Source organism: Balaenoptera ricei, chromosome 14 (assembly GCF_028023285.1).
Source record: "Balaenoptera ricei isolate mBalRic1 chromosome 14, mBalRic1.hap2, whole genome shotgun sequence".
NCBI classification, from domain to species: domain Eukaryota; kingdom Metazoa; phylum Chordata; class Mammalia; order Artiodactyla; family Balaenopteridae; genus Balaenoptera; species Balaenoptera ricei.
Genome location: NC_082652.1, coordinates 50,341,510 through 50,357,998, shown reverse-complemented (window position 1 = coordinate 50,357,998; position 16,489 = coordinate 50,341,510). Strand labels below are relative to the sequence as shown.

Genomic DNA, 16,489 nt, shown 5'->3' with positions numbered 1-16,489 from the left:
ACTGTCTGCAAATCTTCACTAGAACGTACCAGGATATTACAGGGAAATTGGTACCTCAGCAACTCTTTGGGGGAAAGATTGATTATGTTTGTTTTTGAAACATGAGGCCATTTGTTTCCTACTGAAAGGCATTTGAAATCTTACATTCAATTACTCACTCCAATTGTCCTTACCTTTGTTTCTGCCTTCCTGTGAGCCTTCTCCATGTATTCCTTAAAATAATTCTCTGGTGCTTTATTTGTGATATTTGATCAAATGACTTGGAGTACCTCTTGACCCCTGCCTATTCATTGTGCTAGTTTTAGGAGAAGTATCTGCTTCACCTGTTTGCTTACAGGGCAGTGGATCTTTGTGCAAAAAGATGAGACACGCATCCACCCTCTTTTCTTTAAAGTTCTTGTTCTTATCCATGAATTACTTATGTAGAAACTATATTTCCAAATTTGGTCTTGAGCCTCTAGCCTCAGGAACTCTAGAGTTCACTAAGAAGAAGATTCTTTTATATCTGGAGCTTTATATTATGAGATGTTTCAGAATGTCCATCGTAATTCCCCATTGCATCTTGAAATTCCAATTCCCCGGCTTAAATGGGCCATTCCAAGTGCTATAAACGTGACTTTCTCAATGAGCCAGAATGCATGTGTGTCAGTAGTAAAACTTAAATATACCCTGCATTCTTACTGTGGATAGATTGTAAATGCAAGTTTCCAGAAGTGACGTTCGTTCCCAAAGCCATCCTAGCCCTCTTCAAACACATCCAAATGAATGAAATTAACAACTTGTGACAGATATTTACAAACTAGTTTCTAACAGTAATCTTCCACATTTGGCTTAAACGAGAATATTTTTCTTGCCACAAAATCAAGGCTCATTACCAAAGAGAAGGTTTATTTTATAATAGGGTTGGAACTTACCTCCTGGTAATAAAAGGACTTCCTGAGGAGGGGACAGAGTGGGAGAACATGCTGTCATTCATGCTGGTTACAGGTCTGGGTGGCCTAAAACGAAGTACAGTTAAATGGAAAATGGATGGAAAGTTAAAACAAATAAAAGTCACAAGTTGAAAACTATCCGATCTCTCAAGGAAAGGAGCTGGTAAGATCAGAGTTCTTATCTTACCCAGGATCAACACGGAATTTTATATTTTCCGATTCAATTCTTGAAGTGTTTTGGGAAGTTACATTTCCTTGAGAAGATAGAATGTCTGTTTAAGCATTGCGGGGAAGATCTCCAGAAACCACAGGAACGTTTATTCATGAGCTTTGAGCCTTGGTGTTTCATTGAGTCATATTCTCAGATAGAATGAGGATTTTGAGGCAGCCTACTAACGTCTAAAGAGAGAAGCTCAGAAAACTTGATGATAATCAGAATCTACATCCTCTTGGAAAGAGGAAGATTCCTGAGGCTTTGGAAACTTCCTGTGTTCCCCATGACGATGGCCCTCTTCCAGGATACCCGGGCCTGTAAGGACCCAGCTGCAAAATCGTATCATGCCTTCTTTGCTCTTTGCTCTAAGTGAAGGCACAATTAAGCACCACAGGGATTTACTGACTTTCTGTTATCTGGATGATCTATATGCTAGGACATATAGTGCAAGGCATACCAAAAACTTCACTTTTTTTCATATGATTAGAGAAGGAAAATAGGGTTCAATATTCCCCGGAATTGTCCACGACCTTAAACACCAACTGCATCATGTCTGTCCTCCACTGTCTCAATTTTCATTCCTATAACTGATGTCTGAGTTCAGGTAAAATGATAGAGCTAAGATCCCCATCTCATCTCCAAGCTGTTTTTAGTCTTATTTTAGGTTCACTGTAAGATGTTCTGCGGTACAATGAGGTGGAATTTAGAGTTCAGAAGATGGATGATGGGGCAGGGCAGCATTCTGAGTCAGGAAATTTTTGTTTCACTATAATTCTATATATGAGTTTGACAGTACAGAATTTTTTGAAGATGAAACATGAATACAGTAGCCTATAGAATCTATTTGTGTCAACTTGACTAAGAGCCAAAAGTTGTAAAGGTTTAATTTTTATCTTAGGAAACCAGAGTTAGTTTGGATTCTACAATGAAGAGATTCCGTGAAAAAGGTAGACTTGTTTGTCCCAATGTATTTATGGGAATGGACATGATGCAAGGCAGGTTATAAAATGTCAGCACTACATGCAAAAATTCATTGACACTTTTGGTTCTCAGTACCTGATGTTAAACTGTGTTCTCAGATTTTTTAAAGACACATTCTTTGTTGAGTGAGGTCAAAATAGCAGGTTCAGTATTTAATCTACTCTGAACATATTAGCCGAAGTTCTGAAAACTAGCTTAGTGTTTTATATTACTTATCTAGGATGTGTGTGATACATGAGACTAGTTTAAAGCTAATTCTGCTTTGAGCACGACACTTTCACTTTATAAGAAGGATGCTAATTTTAAACAAGTGTGCTCTGTGAATTTTGAAAAGTTAGGTGTATCAGATTTTAAAACAGTAGGCAGAATGAAATATCTTCATTTTAACTTTGAAAAAAGTGGAAAAAAATCAACTTGACAACATTTCTGGTTTTCTTTTGTCTTTTTATTAATGTTCCCCTCTTGCTGTGTCTCTAGGAAATGAGAAAACAAGTGGATTTGGAATGCTTTTTAACTAGTCTGGTAAATTTACTCTATTGAACCTGGTCACCGCAAAGCCGAAATTGCAGTTCCTTAGTAAATGGCTTCACATTTAACGTTCATCACGAAAATGTTGAACTTGGGACACAGAATGGCTAACCTTGGCACCAAAGAGCAGTTTTCAAAGGGACCTATTTACTCCACAATCAAATGGCAAGTTACCTTATCTAATAAATAGCTCACATTGGGAATTTTAAACATATTTAGTCTTATGGAAAAGAAATAGCTCCAGAAGATAAAGTCACAGAGGCCTAGTGCAAAGTTTCCTTTCTGGACAAGATGTTTGCAAAGGACATTTTTATAAAATTGGCATTCTTTTCATAAACTCAAAGTGCTCAGCTTAAAGGCAGAATTAGTTTTAAACTAGCCTCATATCTCTCACCTGTTTTGTGTCTCATAACCAGTTATAAGTCTTTATAAGCACACTAAAGACTATTGACTTACCAAGTATCTCTTTAGGCAGCAAAAAATTGAATAGAATAGAGACAGTTAATCATGGTAACATTTACAAGCAATATAAGAGCTAAGAACAAATGCCAAAACACCAAAATGCCACTACTTAAGTGGCTTTTATGTACCTATGATAATTTAGAAGAGCTAAATGAACAGCATACTTTAAGATTAGAAGTCTTAGATATTCCCATCCAAAAAAAAAAAAAAAAAAAAGGAACATAAATGTCTGTTCAGGGCAATAACATCAGAATAACAAATAGAAAAATGTCTAAAGCTAAAAAATAGTAAAATATCTGTTCTAATAGAGATTGGCCACTCTGCATCCGGAATTTCTTGCGTGTTATTTCAACAATTAAATATTTTGTATAATTTGTCTTTTAAAACTGACATTCACCCTGGAAAAATATATTATCCGTGAGTACAGATCAGTGTTCTGATTCAAGGACTATTTTAAGAATCTGGTTGGGCTTCCCTGGTGGCGCAGTGGTTGAGAATCTGCCTGCCAATGCAGGGGACACGGGTTCGAGCCCTGGTCTGGGAAGATCCCACATGCCGCGGAGCAACTAGGCCCGTGAGCCACAATTACTGAGCCTGCGCGTCTGGAGCCTGTGCTCCACAAGAGAGGCCACGATAGTGAGAGGCCAGTGCACTGTGATGAAGAGTGGCCCCCACTTGCCGCAACAAGAGAAAGCCCTCGCACAGAAATGAAGACCCAATGCAGCCATAAATAAATAAATAAATAAATAAATAAATTTAAAAAGAAAAATATCCCCCAGGAATCTGAAAACAAAGACTAGATTCCAAAATAATTACTGTGAATGTACAGGGAGCATATCTCTTTAAAAAAAAAAAGAAAAAGAAAAGAACCTGGTTAAACGTGCAACTTTTAGCAGAAAAAGGCACATTTCGTGTAGAATTTTAGGGGAATCCTGAAACTCTCCATGGAACCCAAATTGTGTGGCATGGCCTCACTTCTTTCTCATTTTTTTTTTAAAATTTATTTATTTTTGGCTGTTTATTTGCTCCACAGCAGGTGGAATCTTCCCGGACCAGGGCTCAAACCCATGTTCCCTGCATTGGCAGATGGATTCTTAACCACTGCTCCACCAGGGAAGTCCCTGGCCTCGGTTCTTAATTCTGTCTCCAAGTGGGAGGCCCCATCCTAACTCCGTTTTGCTGCAAAGCTCTTAGAGCCAGGCTGTTTACCCCCATCCCCTCCCTACCTTCCCCACACCCATCAGCTCAGATTGAACGCTGTTCTCTTGGGGGGGAACCCCTAAGGGGGCTGGTAGACAGTGACTCCATGGCCAAGCTCAGAGAGCCCAGACCTACTCTCACTTACGTTTTGTTCATTCGCAAGCAACTAAGTGATCGTCCCTGGCTATGGGGAAGTAAGTCAAGACTTTAGGAGAACAGCTCGTATGAGCTCATTTTCTGCAAGTGATTGGTCCTTTGGGACACTTCCCAGATTTCTTTACCCCTGGTTTACTTTGAGGCTTATTTTGGGGAGCAGAATTTCCAAAAATAAGTCAACCACATTCTACAGAATCAGTTTACATTTGTTTGTGGATGCTTCCAGACTTGTGTGGATTGCTGGGGGCAATGAACCCTCAGCGCACACCCAGAGTAAACCAAACAAAGCCCTGTGGGATTTATACAAAGTCCACAGACATGCTGCAGCACAGTGGTTTGATGGGATCTGTTTATGTCCATTAGGGGAAAGAGTGGTTGCTTTCCTAAGGCTCTGAGATGCACCACAGTGCCTCTAATGGGTTATGTTCTCATCCGCCTGAAGCGTGAACCTTGCCTTGGTGTATTCCTAACACCCATGTGTCCCAACAGCCCACCTCTCGAGGTCAACAGGCAAACACAGGCCCTGCAGTGCAGGTGGTCATGCTGAAGTGCGCACAATGAAAGGCAGTTCAGAAGGAGGGGAAAAGCCTGTTCTAGAGGCTTCCTGAGGCACTTGTGACTACGTAACTCCTAACTGTGCCCCAAAGTAGGTAATGAACTTCTTTCTCCTTCTGAGCCCAAGATAACACCAAGGAAGAAATACTTTCTTCTACCTAAGCCTCCTCTGTTTTCTGAGCCACCCAGGCTTGAGAGAGGTCCCCCGACATGAGGCTTTTGGGAGGTGGAAGGGGTGGGTGGTAGCACCGTTCCTTGGCCCAATTCCCTTTGCCCCCCAAACTCACACATACTTTGGATGAATTTCCCCTCCAATACCCCCTCTTCAACCCTCCCTTGCACAGGCCATGATTCTTCTAAAGTTATGTAACTTGGGATAAAACAACAACAACAGCAATGATTTCTAGGTTTGCTGGCATCTTTAAGATGACTGGCTGTGCAGAGAAAGGAAACAGAGGGCTTCTCTATTTGGGACTCAAAGCACACATGACGTTAAGGTACGGTGTGCTTTAAAATTTCCTGACCACGGTAATTCCGTTGATTATTAACGTCCAATTGTGCGAACTCCAATAACATCCTTATTTTGCAATTATAAAATTTTTGAATATTTTCCACTCCAAGGTAAATTATATAGTGTGGCATACTTGTACATCTGGGCAGAAGTACTGTATACCTCTCCACGAAAAAAATTATAATAACATGACTTTCACTCTTTTTTTTTTAAGACAATAAAATTTAAAACTTGGTCCCTGACAACTAATAGGAAATTAATTGTCTTTGTATGGATCTGCACACGCAGCAGTGAAGAAACCTGTCTCTCAGTCTGGAGGGTAGAGATACTCACACGATGTGGGCCAAGTTGAGTGGTTTCTCAGGCTGGTCAGGGAACATGGGGTGCAAAGGTTCATGGCTGGAAGCACAGCTCAGAGACTTGCTTAACGCGTTGGTGAGCTTCTTAGCGGGTGATTTCTGCAAGGAAGAAGAAAGGTTCAAGTGATAACAATCAACATTTATGTAACATTTCATCAGATGATTTGCTTTCATAGTAGATATCCATTCATTCATTCAGGAAATCTTCTTTGATAATCTACTCTAAGTCAAGGATTTTGCTCATTGCTGGGACCAGCATGCTTGGAATCAGCCATCAGGGTAACTGCCTCGGGCTGCACAGTGTCAGCAAATGCTGTGATAAATGGAAGCAGTCATTGTGCTCAGGACGTCTGAGTTGGGACTTAATGAACAGCAGGGGTCCTTCTGACAAAACTCAGGAGACTGGAAGGTAATTCCAGATGGAGGAAGAACAGGAGACCCTGTTCTGGAGAGGAAAGCAGGAGGGAGACCACTGAAGTCTTATATGCCGCGTCCAAGACTGTGGTCTTTATCTCAAATGCAGAGGGAGACAATGAACAGGTTAAATCTCAGAGGTGACCTGATTCTAGAAGGATTGCTTCTCTTTAAGAACAGAAAAAGGTTTGAGAGGGGATGGGAATGGAAGTAAGGAGATGGGTAGGAGGTTTTGCGGGAATCCAGGGACAAGATGTTTCAGGAGTGGCTGGACACATCCGGTTAGAAGGAAAAGTGGAACTTCAATCTGAGTCTGTAGAATTTAAAGTTTATGTTCTTTCCAGAGCATCATGCTACCTCTTTTTCATTTGGACCAGTGGAATGTTTATTTTAAAATTTCACAGCCAAGATTATCAAAAATAGTCTACCACATATAATAAATCTTTACCCCAATTTTTCCTTTCTGTGAGAAGCGATTTATCATTTTGTCACTTTCTTTGACACATAGAGTCCATAACTGGCAATATAACGAAGTGACTTTTGTCCTCATTTTTTTTTTTTTTTAATTATCCTTGACTCCTACATCCTACCAGTTCCTCCTTAGCTCTTGAACTATCTAGATGCCTGATCTCCCTTTCACTTCTTTTTTTTTTTTTATAAATTTATTTATTTATTTATTTTTGGCTGTGTTGGGTCTTCGTTTCTGTGCGAGGGCTTTCTCTAGTTGCGGCAAGCGGGGGACACTCTTCATCGCGGTGCGCGGGCCTCTCACTATCGCGGCCTCTCTCGTTGCGGAGCACGGGCTCCAGACGCGCAGGCTCAGTAGTTGTGGCTCACGGGCCTCGTTGCTCCGCGGCGTGTGGGATCTTCCCAGACCAGGGCTCGAACCCGTGTCCCCGGCATTGGCAGGCAGATTCTCAACCACTGCGCCACCAGGGAAGCCCCTGTCCTCATTTTTAAAAGCTAAGCAATGGGGACATTGTCCAAGAAGTCCCTCTTTGGCTTTTGCTAGGAGGTGTAATTCTTAGCACACTTAAAACAGCAGTAACAACGGCTCTTCACCCCATAAACATTGGGGCTCCTTTGTCCTAGTGAGAATTCTGATCCTGCTCTGTAAAGACATTGTCCTGCCATATAATTGCAGAGTTCACAACCCCTAAGAAAAGGCTCCTTATCTGACTTCAGCATTTACATAAAACAACAATTACAAATAATCAGTCTACAATCACCAACCCTCTAGGACTTGGAATAGAACATATTTGAAAATTGCTAATACGCTGACAATAAGAAAATAGAAAGTATTTCCTCCAGCGTCCTATACTAAATGGTATTTCATGATCTGTGCTAGTATATCTATTCTCAGCATGTGATATAGCCAGTAGTGATGGGTGGCATTTGAACTGGCATCAAGCCCTCAGTATACAATGCCTTAGTGAAGAACTCTTACTTGAACTCATAATCTGACATGTGCTAAACAATTAATATATTTGCACTGAATATCAGTTCCCAATAATAATTCCTAGAAAGAACATCCTGATTTAAAATGTATATTCTCACTACTCAGCCATAAAGAAGAATGAAATAATGCCATTTGCAGTAACATGGATGGACCTGGGGATTATCATACTAAGTGAAGTAAGTCAGACAGAGAAAGACAAATATCATATGATATTAATTCTATGTGGAATCTAAAAAAAATGATACAAATGAACTTATTTACAAAACAGAAACACACTCACAGACATAGAAAATAAACTATGGTTACCAAAGGGGAAAGGTGGGCAGGGAGGGATAAATTAGGAATTTGGGATTAACATATACACATTACTATATATAAAATAGATAAACAACAAAGACCTACTATATAGCACAGGGAACTATACTCAATATTTTGTAATAACCTATATGGGAAAGAATCTGAAAGAGAATATATATATTAAATGTATTATACATATATGTATAACTGAATCACTTTGCTGTATACCTGAAACTAACAGAACACTGTAAATAAACTATACTTCAATTAAAATGCATATCTGAAGACCTTTTTAAAAACAAAATGAGTTACTCTTTAAGTAAAGACTATAGGTTGATTTGAGACACATTAAAATATAGAAAAAATACTTTAAAAATGTCTGCATTTTCTTGTGATAGAACCATTCCAAGAGGAGTTGGCAGGGCTGATGGCACACTCCAAGAAAAATAATCTGTACATAGAGTAATACTTTCACAGAAGCATCAGAACAACATCACTGGATCTGGTCTTTGAGTTTAACTGAGACAGAGGTCAGCAAACTGTAAACCACCTGAACAGCAAGCTCACGGAGTCAAATTCCTCCCACAGACTCAGTGCCACGTGCTCCTGAGAACACTTTCATCACACGGACAGGTCACCTTTAGCAGGTTAGTATCACAGGTCACCTCCAGCAAGTTAGTCACTTGCACTACTCATGAAAAGATGATTTTCTAAAATCTCCCCCTCCTCTAAAAAAGTAGAATGAAACAGCATCCTTAAGCCCACACACTCACAGGTCTTTCCTTCATGTGCCAGTCATGCAGTTAAGACAACTCCAGAATCTAACTAACAATAATTTTTAGGCAATTCCCACAAACCACCCTCAAACTTGAAAAGAACCTTAACTTACTGTGAAAATGAGATTATGTTCCAGAAGGTGCTTGCTGTTTGGTTGTTACCTAAATCGATACTGAATTATCTATATTCCAAGAAGTAATATCATTTGAGTCTTCCTATATTTTAAGCCTTAGGAAGCTACACTGGGTTCAGACACAGTAAGTAAGAGGTCCCAGTAAGATGGGGAGTGGGAGGGGAAGGAGGGAATGCGAGAGGAGAAGGTAAGTGTGTCGCTTGATTCAGTCACCATGCTTGCCGTTCCCTTGCATTCTGGATGACACTCACACATCCAACTGTAAGTATTGCCTGGACCTTGCCTTACCCAGGACGTGTACTCTTTCATTTGGTGCTGGTTGCTATGGGAACCACCGGCATGTCCCCTCCAGAAGCAGTCCTGACAGAGCTGGTAATTGTGACACTGTTGGCATCGGTAGCGAAATCCCATCATACTCTCACTGTGGCAGTACGAACACTCAACTGGATGGAAGACTGAGGGGCAAGTTAATGAAGAAAAAGACAAGAAAACAAAAGTATGAGCCAGAAGAAGGAAAAATACAGTCCAACAAGAATTGCATTTTTCTGCTGTGAGCCATGATTTCCGATGATAGTCAGTTTTCACCGAGAGGAGCATTTAGTTTATTCCTAGATTCTCACTACCCTTTTCCAGCATGTGTGTGGAGGTGGGAGAAACGGAAGGGGATGGAGGATAGGGGTTCTTTTAACGGCAAATCTCTGTAACTCCATTTGCTCTTCTTACTCCCGTCCCTTATACTACAAGACTATAAATTACCCAAACTGGCTCGCCTTTCCCCCAAATGCTGTCTCCAGGAGATCAGCACAGCTCACGGAAGACTCAGAAGCACAATGGATGAACACAGCTGATTGTCCAGTGGGTTGAGAGCAAATATGAGAGAAATGGAAAATGAGAGGAAGAAGAAAGAAAGGCAAATGGAAGAAGAGTAGAAAAACTGGATGGGAGAATTGAGTTACTTTTTAAAAAAATGGAGTAGCTAATGGGCTTATTTAATGAGTGACACTGCTTTCGTTTAACAGATTTTTTTTTTTTTTTAATTTTCCGAGAGGCAGACGGATAGGGCCCAAAGAGATGAGTAAGTTGTCTGAATACAGTTCTAAGTCAGATAGTTCAAGAGACACAACTTTCTTTGGCAGAAAATTTGAATTATAAAGCAGGCAAGGTAAAATATTTGAGATTTGAATCCAAGTAACTGCATGTTATGAGCTAAAGATATCAACAACAATAAGAACAATTCATGCTTTTGGTAAACTTATACTCTGGCTAACCAGCCAGGGAAAATAATGCAAATAAAATTCAAAAAGAGTCATGTACCAAAATGTTCAGTGCAGTTCTATTTACAATAGCCAGGACATGGAAGCAACCTAAGTGTCCATCATCGGATGAATGGATAAAGAAGATGTGGCACATATATACAATGAAATATTACTCAGCCATAAAAAGAAATGAAATGGAGTTATTTGTAGTGAGGTGGATGGAGTTAGAGTCTGTCAAACAGAGTGAAGTAAGTCAGAAAGAGAAAAACAAATACAGTATGCTAACACATATATATGGAATCTAAGGGGAAAAAAAAAAGGTCATGAAGAGCCTAGTGGTAAGACGGGAATAAAGACACAGACCTACTAGAGAATGGACTTGAGGATATGCGAAGGGGGAAGGGTAAGCTGTGACAAAGTGAGAGAGTGGCATGGACATATATACACTACCAAACGTAAAATAGATAGCTACTGGGAAGCAGCTGCATAGCACAGGGAGATCAGCTCTGTGCTCTGTGACCACCTAGAGGGGTGGGATGGGGAGGGTGGGAGGGAGGGAGATGCAAGAGGGAAGAGATATGGGAATATGTGTGTATGTGTGGCTGATTCACTTTGTTATAAAGCAGAAACTAACACACCATTGTAAAGCAATTATACTCCAATAAAGATGTTAAAAAAAAAAAAGTGAACCATAATGCAAAAATAAATAAATAAATAAATGAATAAAGATGAAAAGTAAATTGTAAAAACAAAGACATAACCAGTTTTGAACACATTGTCTTCTGAACCAGCATCATATCCCCTTTTTCTGGCTCCTGGGAAAGGCTGAAGTGAGACTTGAATCTAGGGACAACTGTTCTGGGACAGGGCCTAAGGAACTCATTTCCTGCAACAGGAAATGCTGACAGAGAAGGCATGAAACGACAACTTTATAATTGGAAAATGACTAGTTCTTAAACTGCAAAACAGTAATATGAACTCATCCTGCATGATCTGGACCTTGATTGCTCTTTGCTCTAGCAGATGAATAAGAAGCATAAAAAAAAATCTACGATTGGTAGTGCTTACAGAGAAACTAGTAAGTTCATTCTTTAAATCTTCTCCATGAGCAGAACAGGATAGATTTATAACTTTAACTAAGGGAGATAATTAGGGCAGATGCCAGATGTTCTAAATGGGAATCTAAAATAAGCTAACTTTAACCCCAATGTATATTAAAGAGATGTGTAGAAGTTAAGATTCTAGTAAGAGATAGGAGATAAATTATTTTCTATTTAAGGCTAGAGAATTCCCAGAGTTAAATTAAACAGTAAATAAGAACATCTAAAGATCAGATGGAGGCACTGAATTGTTCCATGTTTAAATTTCTTTAAACCTTGTTCTGAACTGTATTTTATATTTAAGTTTGGATATGCCAAGAGTAATTACTTTTAACATAGAAATACTTGCTTTTATAAAAACAAAAGCACGTGACAAACGTTACGTTACTCATTTCTTTTACATAACTACTACCATTGAAAGTTTACAATTTGGAGCATATGACTAAAGATTAGCAAGGTGCAACCATCCAATTTTCTTCTATCTCCTCCACCTATTCCTGATGGAGTGCCTAGGAAGAAATAGTCAATGCCAGGTATACCAAGAGTAGAAGTTCATACCTAAAACAAATACTAGGAAATGTCACATTCCTTACTGAGGTTCTCTTTCCATTACAGTAAGTTTTTAAGCCACACCTGATTTGTAACTGAGAGGTAGACTGTGAGATTTAATAAATTTTTAGAACGGACAGTCCTAATTTTGCAGTGCACCTATAAGGCCTTACTGATGAGGGAGACAGGTTAGTTCTATTAAAATTCAGAACTACTAAACAGACCTCCCTAAAACAATGACCTTGGCTTAATTACTATAGACTTGATGGTCTAATTTCGGTAATTAAAAAAATTGCCTTAGGAGTTTGGGATTAACATATACATATAGGTTATTTATATGTATATTAACATATACACATTCCCATATTTAAAATAGATAACCAACAAGGACCTACTGTATACCACAGGAATTATACTCAATATTTTGTAATAACCTATAAGGGAAAAGAATATATATTTTGTTTTATATGTATATATATACCTGAATCACTTTGTTGTACACATGAAACTAATGCAACATTGTAAATCAATTATACTTCAATTTTAAAAAAAGGCTAAAAAAGTTGCCTCGGTAGGAACTACTCACCGTTTTCTACATTTGCCAGTCGATGCAGAAGAGGCAGCCAGACCAGGCACTGTGGGGGAGGATCTGACATGAGCGTGTCCAAGAAACCATTTAAGGTGACTTTTTTCTGCATCAAAAAACCCATAAAAATTTAGAACCAAGAATAATCTTAATTTACCTGCTATGTAAATATCATTTGAGATAGAAGAAACAAGACATTCAATTAACCCCTAATACATAAAGAAACAGAGCTTGAAACTAGTTCTGAATTTAAAACATTGATTGCTTTTTATATTTAAGCCTACATAGGACTGGATTATCTCCACTGAGGCTGAGTCAATATTATCACAAGGAGGAAAACAATTCTGAGGGGATCATTTTCATACATGAGGGACAGTATGAAAATGATGAGGAAAGATGGAGAGTAGACATTCTCCATAAAATTTTACCCAATAGTACATCACGGCACACTCGACAATTCCCGTATCAGTCTTCTAAATTTGTAGAACAGCTTCCCTTTCAAAGCTCCTCAACTTCCATAAGGACTAAATATTTTGTGGTTAATGTGAATGGTTCTGCTATACAAGATTAGGAGTGACTCCTGTTCGGAGGGAGCTATCCTTCCCTGTTAGAAAAGAACACTCTAAATTAAAAAAAAATTCTCTTCTCTACTTTCTTTATGTATCTTTTCTTACATTTCAGTTGGTTTCTGTGTCATTATCCTGGGCTTTTCTGATGCAGAAAAGAAATGTATTTTATCTATAAGTTTCTTTCAAAATGAAAAAATAGGAAGTTATATTAATATATGATATTTTCATAGTATGAATGACAAAAAATTTACATGCAAAAATCACTATTTTATTTAAATTTTAGAATTAGAATATCAAGGTGGATGGGATAGTTTTATATTTTTAGATAAGAAATTAGCCCTGAAGAGCTACAGTGCCTTTTCAAGGCTTAAACCTTACACTTGTCCTTGTAATTCACAAAACAACTGTTTTGGTACTCTTCTATTAATGTTTTCTTATTGGCAGATATTTACAGTTTTAGCTTTACCTCATAATACTAAATAAGCTTTTTATAGGGTTGTTATTAGCATTATTATTAAAAGATAAATCATATAAAGTGTAAGTAATGAGACAGTATTTTTTCAAAAGCTACTACAATTCATATGTCTAAAATAATACTGTGTTTCAAAACAATCATTTGGGGTGGCTTTGCAATGAAGCAATTAAAACAATTTTGGAATTTCATCATTCGAACTGCTGCTATAGCCAGTTTATGAAGCACAAAAGTAAACTGGTCTTATTATTTTTATTAGTGTTGCCTCTTTTTGTACTTCACATGATTTTATCCATTTTGACCATTCATCATACTGGCTAAAAATCACTCCTGGAAGTCAAAAAATGCTACTATGATTTCCACATATATAAATTTCTCATCATTGAGGGTATATAAAAGATTATATAATGGGCAGTCTCTAGGATATTTCAAAAGGAATGTTGAGCAATGCAACATCCTATATAGTTTTTTTGAATATATAAATCCTATTAGATTAAAAAAGTCCTATTATTCTGGCTGACTTTTAATGAGAAATATTCGGAGGCATTAGTATATTTCCTGAGGATTCTACAATGCACTACCTAAAATCAACAAAGGTACAAACAAGTAAATCCAGGGGCAGAGAGATCAGTTTGGGGTTTAATGCAAGAGGCCAGGCAATCGAGGATGATGAGGAGAGATCTGAGAAAATTCTAGAAGGTGAAATCAGTAGGACTTGGTGACTGATGAGAAGTTCTGGGTGAAGAAGTTGTACAGAAAGAGGCTTAGGTGAATGGGTCCATTCTGAGGTCACCAACTCGAAAGGGAAAGGGAACTCCAAAGAGGAGTACGCTTTAGCTGGGGACAGAGGCCAGGTATCTAAGCCAGCCTGGGGGTGAGGGCGTGGGAAAGGTCAGACAGGTTTCCTGGGTGAGACCCCATCCTCCCCCTCCCCCCCGACCCCCCAGGGGGAGTAGAGTTTGATACTTAAAGTATCAAGCCATCCCTTCTCTTATTGAGTGTATGGATACATTTATAATTCTATATAAACCCATGCCCTACAGGGATGCCTGAGGCACCACCTTTGACCTCTTAGATCACCAAGTAAACAGACAGATAGATAGACAGATGAGGTTTACTAGCTGGAGGTAAATGCAGCTTTTCAGTGGTTGCTAAGCACTGATTTCTTATTTAAGGGATCCTTTTAGAGGACACACTTGGTTAGTTCGGATTTTTAAAAATTGTGAACAAATCTTCGGTTTATGGATGTCTAAATCTCCATTATGCTGTGCTGAAGAATAGTTCTAGACATGTAGATTTTCCACATGACTGGAGAGATATAAACACGGAGAGTCCCCCAAAACTAAGCAGCTTCCCTTGGCTGACTTTTACCACCCCCAGTTAAAACATGTTGCTCTGAGCCCCAATTTAGTGGAAGATTTAGGGCCTCCCAGATGGCATGGGGCATGTGCTGTGATTCCTTTCTTGTCTCCTTTGCTAAGCATTGGTGAAGCTCGGTGCTGGGTCAGACTTGTGTTTCATGTGAGGCTGAGTAACAATTCAGCCCTTTTGATAATGTGGTGGTAATAACGTTTCCGAGGGTATAGCGTTGTTGTAGGGATTAAATTAGACAATGCAAATTAAGAATTTAGCATGATGCCTGGCTCATGGTCAGGAAACACCACCTATTATTATTATCCAAATGTGTTGAGTTCAGTTACTGACTCAGAGGTCATTTCTCAGAAGCTGGAAGATACACTACAAGTTACCATGAAGAAGTAGTGACTTGGAGTGACACACAGGAAAGCAGCCACCGAGAGATACTTCCTTAAACAAGTTTTCTCCTACCTGTTGAGAGAAACAGGATCTAGCTGACTGTTCTGTGTAACCAAATGAAGGCCCTTCAAACACTGCTGTGGGTAGTTTGAGAACTTCCCGCAGGAACTGATCGTATCGTCCATAAACCATCACCCCACTGGAGTCAGAAATCATTGAGAAAATATCTGATGGATGGAAAAGGAAAGATCTTTATTCATCACATAAAGATTCCCCACTGTTTTAGTTCAACGTATCTACTGCAAATAACAAAAAATGTGGCAGAAACTAAATATATAATTTATTATGAAAGAATAATATGAAAGCTAGTTTTTATGCTGAGATATTCCTGGCATGGTGTTTTCTCTGGTGCCTTTCTGTAGATGATTCTGGCATACAGCATTAACTAGTAACTTGGATAAAATTAGCATATTTTGATAAGACAGAGAACATCACATTTTTAGTTTGAGGTCAATTATCAACTCATATATAACTCAACGGGAGGAATTTTTGTACATGTGAGAAATATGCTGACTTCTTTTGAAATACACAATGAAAATATTACGACAATGTTAGGGTGTGTGTGTATCTAGCAAGCTAGCTATTTACCCGTCTATATTGTCACTAAAACGTTTGGATTTTGGTTTAAGATATTGAAAAATGAAAGACATAATGGGGATAAGGATGCAATGAAAACACTTGATTAACTTCCCACAGAAGCAGAAAACTTCCTATAAATCATAGTGTTCTGGGTGGAAGGCAATTGATTTATGGGGAAGGGTCTTTTGCCTCATGCAGTCAAGAGGAAGCCTGGCCTTGCCGACGATCAGTGAGGTAAAGTCAGGGTTCCAGATTATTCTCAGCAGAGCCACTGGCTTCACTGAACCTCTTTTCTTCAGTTTCTGCCACTGTGGGCACTTAATGAATATTACTGGCATAATTTCCCAAGGTACTCTATAATTCCTCTGTGGAGATCACTATTGGAAGGAAAGGGTTGGCTATTATATGGTTTGTCACCATGCTAGATTGTAACTAGGCCAGCACAGCCGCTGGGATAAACTGATGTAAAGTCAATATGCTACCTCTACTCATTTTGGACTTAATTTTTCAAGGTCAAAATGTAATCTGGGGACATTGTTTTACACCGCAGCCAGATGTTAAGCATATTATAGGCTTTTATTGGAT

The 16,489-nt window shown here is 38.8% G+C and overlaps 1 protein-coding gene across 26 annotated transcripts in view; it reads right to left on the bottom strand.

Annotated features, from left to right (window-relative positions):
* Window positions 1-16,489, bottom strand: part of DTNA (dystrobrevin alpha) — a 397,669-nt gene that overhangs the window by 62,568 nt on the left and 318,612 nt on the right. For all 26 annotated transcript variants that reach the window (XM_059895344.1, XM_059895341.1, XM_059895343.1 and 23 more), the window contains 5 exons: window positions 15,338-15,492; window positions 12,470-12,575; window positions 9,267-9,433; window positions 5,873-5,997; window positions 915-998 (listed from right to left, as the gene is read on the bottom strand). In XM_059895344.1, the coding sequence (XP_059751327.1) occupies window positions 915-998; window positions 5,873-5,997; window positions 9,267-9,433; window positions 12,470-12,575; window positions 15,338-15,492 (637 nt within the window). The remainder of the gene's footprint in view (window positions 1-914; window positions 999-5,872; window positions 5,998-9,266; window positions 9,434-12,469; window positions 12,576-15,337; window positions 15,493-16,489) is intronic.